Below are 19,726 nucleotides of genomic sequence, written 5' to 3' on the forward strand. Positions count from 1 at the left end.
AGACTCTTAATAGGTGCTTTCACACAGAAGCCATGTTCCTGTCCCCGTGGCCACAAGAGGAAAAGGTGGGTCCCTGGCACCCGCACCTTCACCCTGAGACCCAGGGCTTCTGTACTGTGGGGAAGGAATGTGACAATTGAAGTCGGCCTCTCAGGGAAAGGCAAGAATTTGCCTAAGGGCAGGATTTATGTGAAGCACCCAAAAGCAGGAATCTTAGAGGTGTTCCCAGAACTGGGGTTAATCAGAAGTCAACATGGTGAGGTAGCATCCAAGATGGATTGCTTTAGCCTCTGTAGGAATCTGCTGGCACCCCAGGTCTGAAGGGGCGAGGGGGGGAATGGTGTGATTATTGGAGCCCCAGGGAGAGACCTGTGGTTCTGGAGGAGGGAGTCGGGCAGTAAGAGAAAGAGGAATGGGAACCTGGACTGCCCTCTCCTCCCGCCCTCCAGCCTCTTGCTGGTGCCTCCATTGCCATGGGCTAGACGGCTGGAAGCCATGAGCAGCAAGGTGCCGGGTGATGCAGGCAGGTGCCGGGTGACGTAGGCTGCAGAAGAGTCTCGCCAGGCGCAGAGCAGGGTGGGCAATGGTTGGGGTGGGGCGAGGGGAGGAGCTGGGGCACAAGGGAAATAACCAGCCCAAATGCTGTCTGTCTCCTCCCTTCCACCCCTGTCGCAGCCACCTAGTTTCCCTCCCAGTAGGTGACCTGTACTACCAGTTTCATACCTGTCCTTCCACAAATACTCTATATATAGAAGAGCAAACAGGTTCGTTTCTTTGCACAAGTGTTATGATATACATTCTTTTACACTTTGCTTTTTAGCTTTCCATATCTTGGAATGTGTCAGTACAGAAAGATCAGTCTCATTATTAGTCTTGGCTCCATTACAGTCCTTCAAGTGGCTATGCCATGATGTACTTACCCAGTTCCCATCTGCTGGCTTTGGGTTTATTTCCAAACTTTTGCTATTACAGTGTTCCAATAAGTATCCTTGTACGTGTGTCCTTTTGGACAGTTTGAATGTATCTGTTGGCCCCATCCCCAGCAGGAAGCACAAAAGTATATAGATGGTAGATTTCTAAAGAAAAAAAAAAGGTTGAACAATTTGAAATAAATATGAGTATATGGAAACATGGAAAATTATTTCAGTGAAAAAAGTACAGTAGAAACAGCTAACACTTCTCCAGTGCTTGCTGCGCCGTGCAAGGCACTGTTTTTAGCCCTTTATGGATATCAACTCCTTCAATTTTCATAACAACCCTGTGAGGTAAGTATTATTGTCTCTTTTGTGTTAGTTATCTATTGCTGCGTAACAAATTATCCCCAGACAGAGCAGCTTAAAACAACACATGTTTGTTGTGTTACAGTTCCGCAGGTCTGGCTCTGGGCAGGGTTGGCCGGGGCTGTGGTCTCATCTGAAGGCCCCACTGGGGAAGGATTCATTCCAAATTCCAGCACATGGCTGTTGGCAGCATCCGGTTTTATGCAGCCTGTTAGACTAAGGACCTCAGTTCCTCTCCGACACGGCACTTGATTCATCAAAGCTAACAAGAGAGTCTGCTAGCAAGAAGTAATTCATGTCTTTTATAAACTAATCATGGAAGTGACATCCCATGGCTTTTGCTATATTGTGTTCATCAGAAGCATGTTACTAGGTCCAGCCCACACTCGAGGGGAGGGGATTACACAAGAGTGTGAATACCAGAAGCCATCCGAGAAATCTACCTGTCACCTCATTTTTCAGAACAGAAAATGGATGCACAGAGAGAGTAAGTGACTTGCCCGGGTCACACGGCTAGTAAGTGTGAGTCAGGGATTCAAACCCAGAGAGAGTGACTTCGAATCCATGCTCTTAACCACTGTGCCTTGAATCTTCATTGTGTTCACAGCCCTTTTTAAAAAAAATAGGTGTGTACATTGTATTGTAAATGGAGGACAAAAAAAAAAAGAAAAAAAGAAAAAGTACTAGGTGTGCACATGGACAGAGTAGGAAGGCAGGCTCAAAAGCTAAAATAGCTATTGTGTTAGTGCAGTGCCTTCAGAGCACTGCTACTTGAATAGTACAGTTTTTACAGTTTGTAAAATGTCATTTTAAAATGGGACACTGCTCTCTGCCCACTCCCACAGTGAAGGCCTTTCTGCCGGCAGCTCGACTCCAGGGGGCACTGCAGGGCCCAGTCCCCTGTGGGGAGGAGGAGCAGGGCCTGAGGCCGCCTCCGTGTCATTTCACTGGTTGCTAAAGTGCAGCCAGACCCCAGTCCTGCACAGCCAGCCAGGCGATGGCCAGGCCCCAGCGGGCCAGCCTTTGTTCCCGGGAGTGAGTGGGGTGCACTGCTGGTAACCCAGCTCTGGGCCCTCGCAGACAGGCGGCAAGGGTGCTGGGGACGCACAGCGCCCCAGGGGAAGAGGCTGGTTGTGCTGTCAGGGCTGCTGGGCCCTTCTGGGAAGAGGGCTGGAGCTGAGGCGTGTGGCGTGCATGTGGCTCAGCAAAGGCTGTGGTGCCGGACAGACCTGGGTTTGGGCTGGAGCCAGCTCTGGACTTACTAGTTAGGAGCCTGGGGCAGATGATGTCCCGAGCCTGTGTTTCCTGCCCTGTAGAGCGGCTTGTCTTGAGGACGTGTGATCACACAGGTTGCTTTAGTTTCCTGTTGCTGCCACAGCGAATACCTACAGACTTGGTGGATTCAAACCATACAGACATACTTTCCTCTAGTTCTGGAGGTTGGAAGTCTGAAACCAGTTTTACTGGGCTAAAGTCAAGGTGCAGCAGGGCCGGTTGCTTCTGGAGGCTTCCAGGGAGGCTCTGATTCCTCACTTTTTCCAGTGGCAGTGGCCACTCGGCACTCCTTGTCCCCTCCTTTGTCTTCGAAGTTCCTCCCTGCAGCCCCTGCCCCCATCATCACAGCGCTGCCTCCTCTTCTCTGATCAGGACACTTGTGATGACAGTTAGGGCCACCTGTGTAATCCAGGACAACGTCCCCATCTCTAGATCCTTAATTTCCTCACATCTGCAAAACCCCTTTTGCCGTATAAAGTAACATCCCCAGCTTCCAGCAATCAGGACTGGGTGTCTTTGGGGCCATTATTCAGCCGACTGCCTAGGTCGAGTGCTGGCACATAGTTAGTGCTCAGTGAGCAGCAGCTCTGCCTCCCCCTCCTAGGCTGAGGGTGTCGCACACCCACTCGGTCCCTGGGGGAGGCTCCTCACCAGGCTGGGGGCTCTTCTCTAAGAAGGGGAGAAGGGTCGCTGTGAAACATGATCTGGAAGAGGCCACCACCATGGTGGGGGGATTGCAGCGGGGCTTCCAAGATAGAGGGGTTTCCAGAGGGCCTGAGGGTGGCACAGCCCCCAGCCTCAGAACCCGCACCCAACACCACTCCACTCCCCGCTTCAACTAGAACAGCTCTGCAGAGAGCTTACTGCATGCCAGGCCCTGTGCTGAGTACTGTATGTCCGTTAATTCACTCTGTTATCCTCACAACCCTGTGAGGTGGGGGCTATTCCTATCCCCATTTTACAGATGGGAAAATCGAAGCACAGAGAAATTCAATAAGTGACCCACAGTCAACAGCGGTGCTCTTAACCACTTCATGATACCAAAATGTTCATAGCCATTTATTTCTTTTAAAAAAAAATCTGCTTACTGGCCCGGCGCGGTGGCTCACGCGTGTAATCCTAGCACTCTGGGAGGCCGAGGCGGGTGGATCACTTGAGGTCAGGAGTTCGGGACCAGCCTGAGCAAGAGCGAGACCCTGTCTCTACTAAAAATAGAAAGAAATTATCTGACCAACTAAAACATATATATATAAAAAAAAATTAGCCGGGCATGGTGGCGCATACCTGTAGTCCCAGCTACTCGGGAGTCTGAGGCAGTAGGATTGTTTAAGCCCAGGAGTTTGAGGTTGCTGTGAGCTAGGCTGATGCCACGGCACTCACTCTAGCCTGGGCAACAGAGCGAGACTCTGTCTCAAAAAAAAAAAAAAAAAAAATCTGCTTACTTTCCAAAATTTTCTATGAGAAAGCCATTTTATTTTATTTTACTTTATTTATTTTTGAGACAGGGTCTTGCCCTGTTGCCCAGGCTGGAGTGCAGTGGTGCGATCACAGCTCACTGCAGCCTCCAACTTCTGGGCTCAGGCGATCCTCCTGCCTCAGCCTCCTGAGTAACTAGGACTACAGGCACGTGCCACCATCCCCAGTTGCCAAGTTATTTTTGTAACATATATCATTATCTAATATTTATAATATATATTTTATAATATATAATCTTGAGATAAAATACAATTTATGAACACATAGCCTACCCAGTGGGCTTTCTCCTGCTCTGTAGTTGTGTTTGTTCCACTCTGTTTTGTGTCTTGCCAGACTCTACATCCTTTGAGAGCAGGGGCCGTGTCTGGCCCAGCTCTCGTTATAACAATAATGGGCAAGTGACTTAACCTCTCTCTGCCTCAGTTTCCTCATTTGTGAAATGGTGTAGTACCTACCTCATAGGGTGGGATGAGGCTATAGATTATTTCCGATTTTTTCTTATTGGAAGCAGTGTTCATAAACCTAAATGTAAGAGCTAAAATTGTAAAACTCTTAGAAGAAGATATAAGAGTAAATCTTTGTGACCTTGGGTCAGGAAAAGCCTTCTTAGACATGACATTAAAAGTCCAGGCAACAAAAGAAAAAATAGCTAAACTGGACTTCATTGAAATTAAAAATTTTCTTTAGATAATCCCTCTATGCAAAACTATAAAATTTAAGGAAAAGTATAGAAAAATGAAAAACTTTTGTGCTTCAAAGGACACCATCAAGAAAGTGAAAAGAGGACCCACAGCATGGGAAAAAATATTTGCAAATCATATATCTGATAAGTGACTTGCATTAGAATATATAAAGACATTTTACAGCTCAGTAATAAAAAGACAAAAAAACCCAGTTAAAATTGGGCCCAGGATCTGAACAGACATTTCTCCTAAGAAGATAGACACACAGTCATCAAACACATAAAAAGATGCTCAACGTCATTAGCCATCAGGGAAATGCAAATCAAAGCCACAATGAATTAGCACTTCATGGACCACTATTATGATTCTCATAAAAAGTACAGACAATAAACGTGTTTGGGAGGATGTGGCTATACAGATACCCTTATGTGTCACTGATGGGACGTAAAACGGCACAGCCACTTTGAAGCCAGTGTGGCAGGTCCTCAAAAGGTTAAACACTGAGTTACCATATGATGCAGCAGTTCTGTTCCTAAGTATATGCCCAAGAGGAATGAAAACTTGTACACAATGTCCATAGCAGCCTTATTCATCATAACCAAAAAGTGGAAATAGCCCAATGTCCATCAACTGTTGAACAGATAAAATACGGTTTATCCACACAACGGACTGTTATGTGACAGCGGGAAGGAATGAAGTGCTGGTACGTGCTGTACCATGAGTGAGCCTCGGAATGGTGGTGAGATGGCGTATCCCAGTGTGTTGGCAAGCAGCAGAATTTTAGAAGGGAATGCTGGCAAGCGTCGTTGTAATAATAACAAAAACAATAATAATAATAGTGATAGCTGATATTTAAGTGTTCAGTTTATGCTAAGCACTTTTGTACTATCTCATTTTGGACTCCCAGTCATTTTGTGAGATAAGTATTCTTATCCATTTTACAGTTGTAGAAACTGAGGCCCAAGAGCAAAGATCAGATACTTAGAACATGATGGTGCCATGATTTGGACTTGAGTTTGTTCCTTAATCTCTCTGGGGCGGGCCTTCCTGGTGCCTTGCTGACCATGTGCCTCGCTGACCGCTGTCTGTCTCTCTAGCACCCAGTACTGGGCCCCCGGTAGCAGGGACTCATTGAGAATGAACGGAGTCCCAGGTGGAGGGAAGAGGGTCCCCCTGCGTCAAGGCTTCCTGCCCGCGCCCTTGCCTGCATCCTTGCGGGGGAGGGTCTCTCGCGGGGAGCTGGTGGGCCGGCGGCTGGACCCAGCTGTGGCTCCTCCTCTGGCTTAGCCTGACCATCATTGTTCTGGGGGGAGTGGCCGTGGCCAGCCAGAGCCAGGGCCAAGGTGCTATTTTGGGCGAGGGCAGGGCAGTGGCATCTGAAGCATCTCCACTTCAGGAGGACGCTTGGCAGCACGGTCCCTGTGACCGTGTCTGCAGCCTCCCGGAGGGCGACGGAGGCCTGAGCTGGGGACTCTGATTTTCTGCCCCCATCTTCCAAACTAGCATGGGCTTCCTGTGCTGAAGGATTTTTTTTCCCCCATTCTAAAGTGAACAGTTCAGTGGCATTTAGTATATTCAGGATTTTGATTTTAGTCGCCTCCAAAAACCTGCGCTCCTCATCCGTTTTCTGTAACAAGCACTTCCATAGCACTTCCTGTGTGCTGGCCACAGGCCTTGGCCACATGGCTGTGAACTGATTTACTCCTGACACCACTCCCTAGGCAGGTGCTGTCATCATCCCCATTTCACAGATGAGGAGCCTGGGGCTCAGGGTTACCAGGAGCAGAGCTGGAGAGTCTGTGCCCAGGCAACCTGGCCAGAGTTGTCTCCCATCACCACTCACCCATGCAGTTCATGGCCTTTGCTCTGAGCCCCTGTTCATCCACCGATTCCCAGAAACCTTGCCTGGGGGCCCTGGCAGGGCTGCCATAGGCTGGGAGCTCCCCAGACGGCTGCTAGGCTATTCATTCCCATCCTCAGTCCCCGCATGGGGAGGACCTGGCCCAGAGTTGGTACCGGCAGGGCGGCGGCTTGGTGTAATGGGTTTAGAGCTTGGGCAGATTCGCTTTCTAGCTGTGTGACCTTGAGAAAGTGACTCTACCTCTCTGAGGTCATATATATTCGTAAAGGAGACCGTAGCACAGAGTTGGGCACCAAGTGCTCAGCAAATAAGATCAGTATCAATAATGGTAGTAGAAGAGACGTTTGTTGAGTGAATACATTGGAACAGGGGTCAGCAAACTCTTTCTTTAAAGGGCCAGATTGTAAATACTTTGTAGCTTGCTGGTCTTATAGTCTCTATGGCAACTACTTAACTTTAGACAGTATGATTGCGCATGGCTGTGTCCAATAAAACTTTATTTGTAGGGACATGGATATTTTTATTTTATTTAATTTTTTTAGAGAGACAGAGTCTCACTCTGTTCTGCCAGCTGGTCTTGAACTCCCGGCCTGAAGCGATCCTCCAGCCTCAGCCCCCTGAGGAGCTGGGATTATAGGTAGGCACAAGCCACCAAGCCTAGCAAGGTACATGGGATATTTGAATTTTGTATAATTTTCATGTGTCATAAAATATTACTCTTTTGGTTTTTTGCAACCATTCAAAAATACAAAGACTATTCTTAGCTCAAGGTTGGTACAAAAACAGGCAGCGGGCTGGATCTAGCCACCGCTGTAATCTGCTGATCCCTGAACTGGAATGTATAACCTGCAAGGGGGTTTTTGGATGTTTGGTTTGCTTCTGTGTCCACAGCGCTCAGAACGGTGCCTAGTGCATGGTAGGCACTCTATAAAGTTGTATCCCGTGAGCGAAGCAATGTGTAGAAGTGGGTCTTGGGCTGGTCCTTTAAGGGCAGGGGCGTGGCAGGAGCAGAACAGCCTGAGCAAGAGCCATATGAACGAACGGCTCCACAAAGCCACCAATGCCTGCTGGAGACAACTGGGAAACAAGGCTGGCTGTCACCAAGCAGTTGGGGGCCCAGGGGTGGGGAAAGCATGCCAGAGTGGGGGTGGGTGCTCTCAGAAGTGGTTCTGTCGGGTGACAGCCCTGCCCCTATCCCAGAACCACCAGCCTTATTTTTAACCCTGCTGACAAAAGTTAATCCAAATGAAATCAAGAAGAGTGCTGCCTCCCTGGCCCTCTCCCGGCCCCAGTGACTGCTCCCTTCCCTTCTCCCGGGCAGGGTCAGAGCCCTCCTCAAGACCCTCACCCAGAGGCATCAGCATGGAAATGGGGAGAGGTCAGAGGAGCAGGAAAGGTTCCTGCATTTCCCTAGCTGGGCCTTGACGGCAGGGGAGATACCTGGTGCTTAAAGAAAAACATCCAAGGCTCCTGGGGTCGGGTAGGGGGTGGGGGTTCAGCAGGCAGGAACAGCCCAAGACAGAGCTGAATTTTCTGTCTGCAGAACACATGCTTCTCAAACTTCAGTAAGCAGCAGGTGCATTTGGAGGGGTCATCAAACACAGATTCCTGGGCTCATTCCCCGAAAATTCTGATTCAGTAGGTCTGGGGTGGAGCCTGAGAATCTGCGTTTCAAATAAGCTCCCAGGTGATGAGGATGTGGGGGTGGGGGACGCTGTGAGTGGCACCCGTCTAGAAGTGGTGGCCCCTGGGCCACAGCAATTCAGCCTGCCCTCCCTCTATGAGCCGCCTGGTACACCCCATCCAGGCTCCATCTAGGCTGCCTTGATCTGGGGGTCTGGAGAGCCTTGAAGGCCAGGCCCTGTGATTGGGACTTTATTTTGAGCACAGTAGGAAGCCCTGCAAAGACTTTAAGCACGAGGTGAGGCCACCTGCGGTGTGGGGTAAGCGAGCTCACTGTGCCCCGAGTGGGGAAACAGCTGCAGGAGTGAGCCTGCAGTCAGGGACATGACAGATGGGGGCTTTGCAGGAGGAATGGCAGAGGGGTGGGGAGACGGCAGATCCAAGAGCTATAAAGGGAGTGGGAGAGGCAGGAGTTGGTGATTGATTGGCTGTGGCCATTGGAGGAGACGGGAGGGAGGGTGTGGAAGAACATTGGCCAGGAGCTGGGGGCCGTTCCTGAGACTGAGCGGGGCGAGGGGAGAAGGGCTGATAAAGCGCTCAGTCGTCCGGCCTATGGGGCTGGCAGAGGTGCCTCCTTCTTGCACGCAGCCCTCATCACCTGGGCTGGGTGGCCACCTTCACTAGACCCCTGTTCTGGCTGCCCTGGAGGGTCCACAGTTGAACCCCAGAATCTTCCAGGGCTCTGGGGGGAGGCTGCCATTCCCCCCTGAGGAGTCCCACACACAGCTTCAGAAGGCAGCAGAAAATGAGCGTCATTCAGCTCACATGACCAAAAAAGGACATTCTCTCAGTTTGAAGGTTTGCCAGCCCTTTCCCTCCTCCCCCCACCTGGGGTTTCAGGTTCCCAGGGAAGTGGCTCTAAGAAGTTTAGGACTTTATCTCACACATACCTATGTGCAGGCAAAAATGAGCCTGGGATATGCATGTCCCACACTCGGTTTTGTTGTACAAATGTCATTCTTCCCCTCCTCCTCCTGCTCCTCCTTCACCATCACCATGGCCACCACCATCGTCGTCATCACCATCTTCATCATCTGGGCTAGACACTTCCGCATGCTGCCTCGCATTTCATCTTCACGGCAACTTCAGGAGGGAGAATTATTATCTCCACTTTACAGGTGAAGAAACTGAGGCAGAGTGAGGCGAAGCCGTGCACCAAAGGTCCTAGCGTCCTGGTGGGGTTGGGACCAGGGTGAGGTGAGTGAGGGACGGATTCAAGTGCAGGGTCCAATCCAGCCTTTCTTTAAACTTTCCATAGTTTGTTCATCAAGGATTTTTTTTTTGCATTAATTTTGACTTTTAAATGTATTGCATTAAAGTATGATTCATCTGGATCACTGAGTTGTTTTGGCATCCCTGTATATTTTGCACCTGAGGTGAGCGCCTCAGTCGGCTCACTCCATCCCCAGCCTTGGCAGAGCCAAAATTGGGATCCAGGGCCGGTGATTTCAAAGCCGAGCTCTTAACTCTTCTCTGGGCTGCCTCCTTGCCCGTGCACAGGTGCACACCTGCATGCGTGTGCGCGTGTGCATTCTCTCACCTGGCAGTGTGGCGTGGGGGAGAGGACAGCTCTGGGCTTGAAAGCTAGTTCCACTACTCATTATTGAGTGCAAGTCGAGCCTGTGGTTAGGGGACAGACTCTACATCCCAGAATGCCTTGGTTTGAATCCTGACTCTGTTACTTCCTAGCTGTGTGAGTTTAAGTGGATTGTTAAGAGCTTCCTGTGCCTCAGGTTCCTCCTCTGCAAAGAGGGACGATGGTACTAACATCTCAAATGAGTTAGTTTCCGTAAAGCGCTCAGCACGTAGTCAATGCTTTGTAAATGTTAATTATTTTGCATCCTGTAGCAAGATACCTCCCCGAGCCTCAGTTTCCCCACCTGTGAAGTAGAACCAGGTAAAAACTACCTCACGAGCAGTTTTGAGGATTGGAAGGAATAGAGAAAAGGCCTGGAATGTAGTAGGAACTTAAGGAAATCTCTCTCTCTCACTGTGGGCCCAGTTCTGTGCTGGAGACTGGGATAAAGAGATATCACCTCCCCGAGAAATTAACTCATCTGCAGAGAGTGGACATTCTGACTTGACCTTGCAGTTCCCCAGGGGCACCAAGCTCTTGCCCCACCTCTTGCACATGCTTTTCTGTCTACCTGGCTCACTGTCCCCACCCACCTCTTATGGGCCTAATGCATGTGTTTCTTCAAGTCTCAACTTAAATATCACATCCTGAAGGAAACCTTCTCTGACCAGCCACCTGCACCACCAGTCTGCATTAAGTCTTTCTATTCTGCTTTTCCACTGTGTTCTATACTCTTCCTTCATGGCACATTTCACAATTGTAATTAAGTACTTTTTATTTAATTGCTTTTTCAGGTTTGTTTACTATCCAGCTCCCTCACCCAACAGTGAGGGCAGGAGCTGGCCTGACTGGTCCCCAGGAATCTCTGTCCTCAGCTCCTGGCCAAGCTCCCAGCTTATGCTCTAGAATAGCACTCGAGTGCACAAGTTCTGGAGTCCTGTTGCCTGCGTCAGAATCCCAGCTTTTGTGCTTTATGACTCTGTGGCCTTGGGCAAGTTACTTGACCTGTTTGTGCCTCAGTTTCCTTTTCTGTAACATAGGGATAATAACAACAACACCAGCTTCCTAAGGTATTAGGATGATTATATGAGATAATCTTCCTAACTCCTTTAGAACCATGCCTGACCCATTTGGAACAGAACCATTATTATTATCGTAGGTAATACAAACTGTTAGGCTAGACTGACAGCTGAAACAGACATCTCCCAAATCTCAGGCACTTACTGCAATAAAGGCTTAAGATTTGCTTGTATCACATTCACCTGGGGACTGTGGAAGGGGGGCTTTGCTCTCTGCAATCATTTATGGGCTCAGGTTCCTTCCACTGCATCACTTATCTTGGAGTCCAACAGGAGCTTCCGTGGATAGAATTTGGGGGCCCATGAACTTGGATGGTGTTTTTGGTTAGATTCCCTAGAAGCAGAGCCTGAGATGGGGATTCTTGTGCAAGTGATTTATTGAGAAGACTCTCAGGAGAGAGGGGAGTGAGAGAAGCAGGGTAGGATAGGGAAGAGCTGAGTGAAGATGTGGTCTGACCCACCGGGGGCTCTGGAGAATGAATTGTACCTACTGCGGTTGCAGGTCTTTCCTCTTGGGAAAGAACATCAGTGTGGGTTGCCTGGGTGGGAGGTGGGTGGGGCAGTATTTTAATTTCTGGAACAAGCTGCTTGCGATTCTCTGGGGTAGCAGTGAGCCATTAGCAGCCAACACTTACTGCAGCTAGGGGGCGGGCACATTTGCTCGGTAAAGGGATCTGGGTAGGGCACCAAAAGTGTCTACTACAGATGGAAAAAGCTACATCTGTATTTTTACTAACTTCTAACTGAAATTTAGCATTTTCTTCAATTATGGAAGTAGACAATAAACCATAGTAGTATTAGTAGTATCTGTGCCTTTGTCACCAATAGATATGTAGAAATCGCATATATTTTTATGTCTCATCACTGTTGTTGCAGATATCCTTAAAATATCCTTTATGCTAATCTATACTTTTAAATTACAGTAGTTATTAGATTTGATAGTATTTTGTTTAATGTGTTAATAAATGACATATTATTGTACTGTGTAACTGCATCCATTTGTAATTCCATGTATTTTATGCATTTTTTTTTTTTTCCGAGACAGAGTCTCACTCTGTTGCCCGGGCAAGAGTGCCATGGTGTCAGCCTAGCTCACAGCAACCTCAAACTCCTGGGCTCAAGCAATTCTTCTACCTCAGCCTTCCAATTAGCTGGGACTACAGTCATGAGCCACCACGCCCGGCTAATTTTTTCTATATATTTTTAGTTGTCCAGCTAATTTCTTTCTATTTTTAGTAGAGACGGGGGTCTCGCTCTTGCTCAGGCTGGTCTCGAACTCCTGAACTCAAACGATCCACCCACCTCGGCCTCCCAGAGTGCTAGGATTACAGGCGTGAGCCACTGTGCCTAGCCTATTTTATGAATTTTAAAACATTATTCTGAGAAGGGGTCCATAGGCTTCAACAGACTGCCAAAGAGATCTGTGACACAAAAGAGGTTAAGTATCACCCTGTTCTGAGGCGTCGGCCTCCTCTGCATTCAATCAGCAGTGGGGGGAAAAAGAGAAGGCACGGAGGTTTTTATGGGCCAGGCCTGGAAATAGCATATATTATGTCTTCCCACAATGCACTGCAGAACTCAGTCATCTGACTACACCTAACTGCAAGGGAGGCTGGGAAATGTAGTCTATCTGTGTGCCCAGTAAGAAGAGGAAATGGTCTGGGGAATGTATAGCACCAATAAATATTCGTGGAGAGCCTGAGCGACTGATCTCTCTGCCCAGGGTGTCTCTTTGTGGGTTGGGGACATGGGGCAGGTTGGTTCTCTGGAGGGATCCTGAGCCTCCCACCGTATTGTCTCCTTAGGACAAGCCACGCCAAGGCCAAAGCTGAAGCTTCGGAACAGGCCGCCGTGGCCGCCAACCAGGAGTCCAACATTGCCCGCACTTTAGCCAGGGAGCTGGCTCCGGACTTCTACCAGCCAGGTAGGGCCAGCCAGGGAGGGATGGGCAGGACAGGGTGGGGGCAAGTCCCTGGGGTGGGCATTTTCTTTGCCTGCTGGAAGCTGAGATGCCCAGGTGGGTTTGTGGATGCCTGTGAGTTTTGGGAACTGTGGGGCATGGTGGGATAGCCCCTGAACGTGGGGTGGGATGATGCAAGGGGATGTGGAGAGACGCAGCTGCCTTCATGCAGAGCTCGTGGCGGGGTGGCAGAGGCACTGCAGGTTGTCCCTTCTCTCTGCTGCAAGCAGGGCAGACAGCTGGATCTAGTGACGCTTAGTGAGGAGAGGTCACTGGTGGATGAGGGAGCAAAGGGCTTCTTGTACTTGCTCAGCAGTTTCAGTCAAGCATTCACTGAGCACTGTCCATGTATCAGGCACTGTGTGGGCTCTGGGAACACATAAGTGGGGTCCCAAATCTAGAGGAGCAGGAAGTCATGAAGACAACATAGTTGAGGGGATGCAAATGGACTGTGTTCATTTAAATGCTAACTCCACTGTTTACCAGCTGTGAGACCTTTAAGGTCTTTAACCTCCGGAAACCTCAGTTTCCTGATCTGTAAAATGGGAGTAAGAATAATGCCTACTTTTTCGTGAATGGATTAAATGCATGTAAGGTGCGTGCCCAATCCACAGTAAGCTGTCAATGACTGTGGCTGTTGTCTCACTGTTACGGTTAAGTTTCACACAGCAGGATGAGTGCTGTGCGGTTAGGACAGGGACGGTGGGAGCTCACAGGAAGCAATTAATGCTTTTAGGCAAGGGAAGGTGTTAGAGAAGGCTGCTCTGGAGAGAGGCCCTTTGAGCTGAATCTTGAAGACTGAACAAGAATTTATCAAGTCAGTGGGTCTCAATCTGGACACAGATTTCTGGGCCCACCCCCAGAGTTTCTGATTCAGAGGTCAGGGGTGGAGACATGAATGTGCATTTCTAAGGATCAGGTGATGGGGATGCTGCCAGGCTGGGACCACACTTTGAGAACTATGGCACCAGGTAGCGCTGGGTGGGACAGATGAATCAAAAGGAGGGGACTGCAGGTACAAAGGCACAGAAACTTGGAACAGAGTGCCATGGTGGGAGGCTAGGAAATAGAAGTGGCTGATACAGACTTTGCGCTTGGATGGGGTGGAGGAGCCCCTGAGGGCAGGAGATTGGCGTTCTCTGCAGTGAATGAGTGACATGATTAGATTTGCGTTTTCTAAACATTATTCTGGCTGTAGAAAGGAGACCAAAGGAAACTAGATGGAAAACCCAGGAGTACAGACCTGTGCCTGGGAGGATCAGTCACTTCTGGTCACAGCTCTCCCCCTGCTGGTACCGGAAGAGCGACACTAGCTGGCTGCCTCTGCCTTGTGTGGTCACAGCAACAGCTGTAACTGTGCTTGTGCCAGGCAGTGAGCTCAGCATTGTACATGCATTTTCTCAATTAATCCTTCCATTAGTATTTATGAAATGGGTAGGATTAGACCCACTTCTCAGATAAGGGCATGGAAAGACACCGGTGTCACAGTTGACAGGATCACCAGAGCCAGACTGCCCGGGTGCTAGCCCTGGCTCTGCTCTTTGCCAGCTGTGTGACCTTGGGCAAGTGACTTAACCTCTCTGAGCCTCTGTTTCTTCATCTGTAAAATGGAAGTTCACAATAACATCAATTTCATAGGGTTATTAAAATGATTAAATGAGTTAATATTTGGAAATTGCTTAGAGCAGTGCCTGGCACGTGGTCCGTGCTGTGTGAGTGCTGAGGAAATGAATGAGGCTCGGAGAGGTTAGGTGGCTGGCCCACGACCACCCAGCAGGGGGCCGGGGTTCAGCCAGCCTCCCTGCCTTGTCCCTGGCAGGTCCGGAATACCAGAAGCGCCGGCTGCTCCAGGAGATCCTAGAGAACTCGGAGAGCCTGCTGGAGCCCCCCGAGCGGGGCGCCGCGGGCCTCCGGGAGCGACCCCGCGAGAGCCCACAGCTGCACGAGCGCGAGACCCCTCGGCCCGAGGGTGGGCCCCCGTCGCCGGCCGGGACGCCCCCGCAGCCCAAGCGGCCCCGGCCCGGGGCGTCCAAGGACGGCCTGCTGAGCCCGGGCGCCTGGAACGGTGACCCCGGCGGCGAGGGCAGCCGGCCGACCACGCCGTCCGAGGGCGCGGGTCGCCGCAGCCCGGCGCGCCCGGCCACGGAGCACATGGCCATCGAGGCGCTGCAGGCGCCGCCCGCGTCGCCGCCGCACACGCCGTCGCAGGAGCCCGAGGTGGCGCTTTACCGGGGCTACCACAGCTACGCCGTGCGCACCGCGCCGCCCGAGCCGCCGCCCTTCGAGGACGAGCCCGAGCCCGAGCTCTCCGGGCCCGACTCCGCGCCCTCGTCCCCGTCCACCGCGCCCTCGTCCCCGGCCGGCGCCCCGATGCACGGCCCCGCGCTCCGAGGCCCCGCGCCGGAGAGCCCCGCCAAGCTGGAGCCCAAGCCCATCGTCCCCAAAGCTGAGCCCAAGGCCAAGGCCCGCAAGACTGAGGCCCGTGGGCTGACCAAGGCCGGGGCCAAGAGGAAGGCACGGAAGGAGGCAGCGCTGGCGGCGGAGGCTGAGGTGGAGGTGGAAGAGGTGAGGCTGTTGGCCAGGGAGCATCCAAGGGCAGGTTCCCTGGAGGTAGTGGGGCTTGAGGCAGGATTCAGGTGCGGGTGATTTCGGGGTTGCTGGAGTGGGGGAGATGGAAGCAGGATAGGGCAGGGGCGAGTCCAGCCGGGCTGTGGATTAGCCGAGTGTAGCCTTGACCTATCCACAGGGGACTTTGTAACATGAACCCAAGGCAGTCTTCCTGCCTTGAGGCAGGTACCTTTGTACCTGGTGTCCCGTCAGCAGAGGCAGTTCTCTGGAGCAGGGGGCAGCTGGGAGCCTGAGCAGCTGGACATTGGGTGCCCCTGCCAGGTCGGGGGGATTTGAGCTAGGTACCAGTAGCTGTGCCAGATGTAGCAGGGAGGGCTTCCTGGGGGTGGAGGAAGGGCTTGTGGGAGGCTGGGAGCCAGGGAAGGCAGCGGCAAGACTGAAGCTAGGCTCTGAGGGACTGAAGAATGTGTCCCCAGAGGAATTAACAGTAGGGAAGGCAGGGTACCTGGGTTCCAGGGCCGATTCTGCACGCTGTATGGTTTGGGACATGTTCCTGTCCCTCTCTGGACCCTGAGGGATTTGATTAATTATTTCCAAGAATCCTTCCAGCTGTGATGGTCTGCCGTCCAGATTATGGATACAGCCGTGAACAAAGTGGGGGGTGCTCTTAGGAGGATACTTCCAGAAGTAGGAACTGCTCCTCTGTCCGGCCTTGCTGTGAGCTGGGTGGCAAAGTCTCAGAGGCCACAGGGACTCAGGCAGCCTCTCTCCCCTGCTCCCAGGTCCCCAACACAGTCCTCATCTGCATGGTGATCCTGCTTAACATCGGCCTGGCCATCCTCTTCGTGCACCTCCTGACCTGACCCTCATCTGCCAGGTGCGGCCAGCTGGAGGAAGGGGCGGGGATTCTGGGCTCCAGGGTGGGGGGACAGGGGGCCTACTCGGTACTGGATGACAGTCCTGTGACTGTCAAAAGCAGGGACCCAGAGTGTGGGTTTGACAGATCGTGCCCTTCCCCACCACACACGCTTCATTAGCTCAGCATTTGCAGGGTCCCTGCTGTCTGTCAGGTAAGCACTGGACCTTCATTCACTTGTCCATTCATTCATTTGACCAACATCTACTGAGCAGCTGCCCTGCTGGGAGCTAGGATAATCAGGGACTCCCTCCTGCTCTAGGAGTGGGGTGAACATGATGAGAGTCAACCCGTAATTCACAGCTCATTACGTGCAAGTCTTGCAGTTCAAACAGTAAGCAAATGTTTGCAGGCCCCCACATCTAGCTGAGTTCCCCTGGGGTGGTGGGACTCTCTTCCCTCCCTTTCTCTCTTCCCCCTCCTCAGTCCTTAACCCTCTGCCCTCCAAGCCCCACCCCTTCCTCTGTCAGTCAGCTCCATCTCAGTTTTCTCCCCATGGTGGGTGGCGCTGGGGGGCTGGGTAAGGTCCTGTGAGAATGGGTGGGCTGGGCTGAGCTGAAGGTGAGTGACCCTCACTGGTCTCAGGATGGTGCATCTACCAGACAAAATCTTTCTCCTGCTCGGACCAGCCTTTACAGTCTAAATTCTGTGCTTGGCAAAGCTAACAGACTTTCTGCCTCTTGCCCAGCCCCCCACCAAGGACCCCCTTTTTTGACCCTAGCTTTGGTGGGCTGGAGGTTCTTACTGAGTCCCAAGAGAGTCTATGTTGTCACCATGTAAATAGCCAATGACAATATTAGCCTGGTAGGTGCAGCCCTGGGGGTGAAGGCTGGGCTCCAGGGGTTCCATGTTTCCTAGGAGACCTGGGAATGCGTCCTGCAGGCACTGAATGAACCCGATGACAGTGGGGGAGGAGGAAGAAAGGGAGCCTGACCTGCAAAGGGAACAGCACGTGTCCACAAACAGAGGCAGGCATCCAGGGTCAGGGGAGCCCTTAAGGATTTGTTTCCAATTCCCCTGAATGTCCGGGCCAAGGGCCGAGGCTGTCCTGGGGGATGCAGAGGTGGGATCTTGCCCCAGAGAAGATCAAGCCTGAGTTAGGTGATTCAGTCTTGGGGTACCTTCCTCTCTCCCTCACCTGACCTGACCCTGTTGCTGTCTCTTCGCAGAGCCAGGAGTTCCTGCTGAGGACACGAGGACCTATCTTTCTGCAATGCCAGGCAGGGTGGCCAAGGAGGACTGGACTCTGGACCTGCAGCCTGGGGGTCCAGCTCACATTCACACCGCAGACGTTTAAGGAGCCCTCTGTGGCGCCTGCGCTGGATGGCTGGTGGTGCCCAGAGGGGTAGAATGAGCTGGGAACCTCCGGGGGTTTTCCACCCAGGACAAGGGAAGCCCCAAGGGAAGAGCCAGGTCCCTTGAGCTTCCTGATCTGCTCCTGTCCGTCATCCTGATCCACTCCCCCACCTGGCCCCTCGGTCACCCCTCCCTGGGCTTTTGTGTGTTTTGGGAGAAGTCACCTAACCAGAGTATTAATATTAAATCCGATCCCCCTCCCTCCTACCCCACCCCCACTTCAGTTTAGCCCTCTGGCTGTGGGCTGAGGCCTCCTGGGGTAGCTGGTGGGTTGAGGGGTGCTGAAATCCCTTGTGGTGGGCACAGAAGACCCCCTCAGACCAGTGCCAAGGCCCTTTCTCGTGCATTCTGGACCCAGCGCACATGCCTTCCCTTGCTTACAGATGTTCTGGACGACAGAGGAAATGGACAAGCTCAGTCTGAATATCCCAGAATACAGTGCTCTGTCTCCTCCCACCAGTCCAGTTAGTTTCCCCTCTGGACCAATAGAAGAGGGAAGATGATGGAGTCTCTGACTGGGAAGCCACTAGCCCAGTGGCCAGGGGTGGGGGGTGGGAAGAAGGGTTAAGGGGCAGTTATGCCGGGCCCTGTTTTTCAGTGTGTCTGAGCCTGAGGCTGGGGTTGCATTTGGGGTTTCCAGTGTGCTTAGGGTGCTAACGGGTCACATGCAGGAGCCCTGGGGCTAGCAGGATATGGCTGCCATGTTGCCCTGTGAATTGGTTTGTCCCCTTGCCCCACCAGGGCCCACTGCAAGCTCAGGGGAGCATGGCTTGGAGGCCCAGGGAGGTTTCCCTGGGGCAGACCCTCAGGCAAGTGCTGGAGACGGGCTGCTTGTTAAGAAACATTTCCCAGGAAGAGGGGAGCAAGTGGAGGGCTCCCCTTCGGCTTGCTTGGCAGAAGACAATACTTGCATGTACCTCACTTAAAGATGTTTTGTACCACATTGGCTCCTGGCCCTCGTGCTTGCTGGGATTGGGGTGGGGGCCAAGGGCCATGTTTCCCTGCTTCCAGCAGGAGGGAGGGACAGGGCTCCCAGGCCCCTCCAAGCCTGGGAAAGGATGTGGTGATGGCACCAAGCAGAGGTGGAGGGAACTGTTGCTGTCCTGCCTCTGGACCTTGGGGCTTTGGCGTTGTGGCCCGGCCTCCCCAGGCAGCTCTGGAACCTGGAAGTTTGCTTCTGATGGAGCCAGCTTTCCCTTGCCCCAGGCAGTACTGGGGAACCTTCTCCAGCTTCACACTTGCTGCTTCAAGCACTGCTGGGGCCTCACGGCTTGGCTGGAATCTGGGACTGCATCTCTGCGGAGAAGAGCTGTGGATCCTCCTGCCCCCAGACCCCGAGGCCCAGGGCTCCGCATCTGTGTTTGGGCTTCTCTGGACTCCTAGGGAATGGGGAGGTGGGGTGGGGGGAGCACTGCTTGCTGCTGACAGGCCTCAGGCCTCAGCTCGGAGATTATTGTCCTGGTTTTTTTTGCCTGGTCCAGTGCTGGGGACAAGCCTTTGGCTGCCAGGGCTCCCAGGCCTAGGTCTGGGGCTGGCGTTTGGTGTGAGGGTTCAGGATGCTCCAGTCTGTGCAATAATAAACCTGCATCTGCTCACGGGCCGTGGCTGGGCTGCGGTGTCTGCTGGTGGGCCCAGGACGAGGGACTGGCTGAAGGAGGTGGGAGGAGGCTGGGGACGCCATCCTGCCAGTCCTTATCGCCCCTCTCCCTTGCAGTTCCCTTGGTACCTCTTGGGCAACTGAGGGGCTTCAGTTCTGGAGGGGGGTTCAAAGACCACAGACCTTTTGCAGTGGAGTTTGAGTTTCTGAAGCAGACTTCCAGAAACTTCTCTGTGCAGCTTACAGTAGAAGCAAGAGCCTGCCCTTTGAGGTGGAGACCCCTGGGCTCCAATCCTGGCTCAGCTGCTTTCTTCACTTCTCTGAGTCTCAGTTTCCTCATCTGTAAAATGGGGATAATAGGAGTGCCTAGCTCCGAGAGTTGTGGTGAGCATTACATTAAATGTGAGGCTCATGGA

The 19,726-nt window shown here is 52.2% G+C and overlaps 1 protein-coding gene across 1 annotated transcript in view; it reads left to right on the forward strand.

Annotated features, from left to right (window-relative positions):
- Window positions 1–19,311, forward strand: part of JPH2 (junctophilin 2) — a 73,125-nt gene extending 53,814 nt beyond the window's left edge. The window contains exons 3-6 of the mRNA XM_045529185.1: window positions 12,719–12,837; window positions 14,693–15,438; window positions 16,224–16,318; window positions 17,527–19,311. Coding sequence (XP_045385141.1) covers window positions 12,719–12,837; window positions 14,693–15,438; window positions 16,224–16,304 — 946 coding nt within the window. The 3' untranslated portion in view covers window positions 16,305–16,318; window positions 17,527–19,311. The remainder of the gene's footprint in view (window positions 1–12,718; window positions 12,838–14,692; window positions 15,439–16,223; window positions 16,319–17,526) is intronic.
- The last annotated feature ends 415 nt before the right edge of the window (window positions 19,312–19,726 follow it).

The sequence above is a fragment of the Lemur catta genome, chromosome 17 (genome assembly GCF_020740605.2).
Source record: "Lemur catta isolate mLemCat1 chromosome 17, mLemCat1.pri, whole genome shotgun sequence".
Lineage (NCBI taxonomy): Eukaryota > Metazoa > Chordata > Mammalia > Primates > Lemuridae > Lemur > Lemur catta.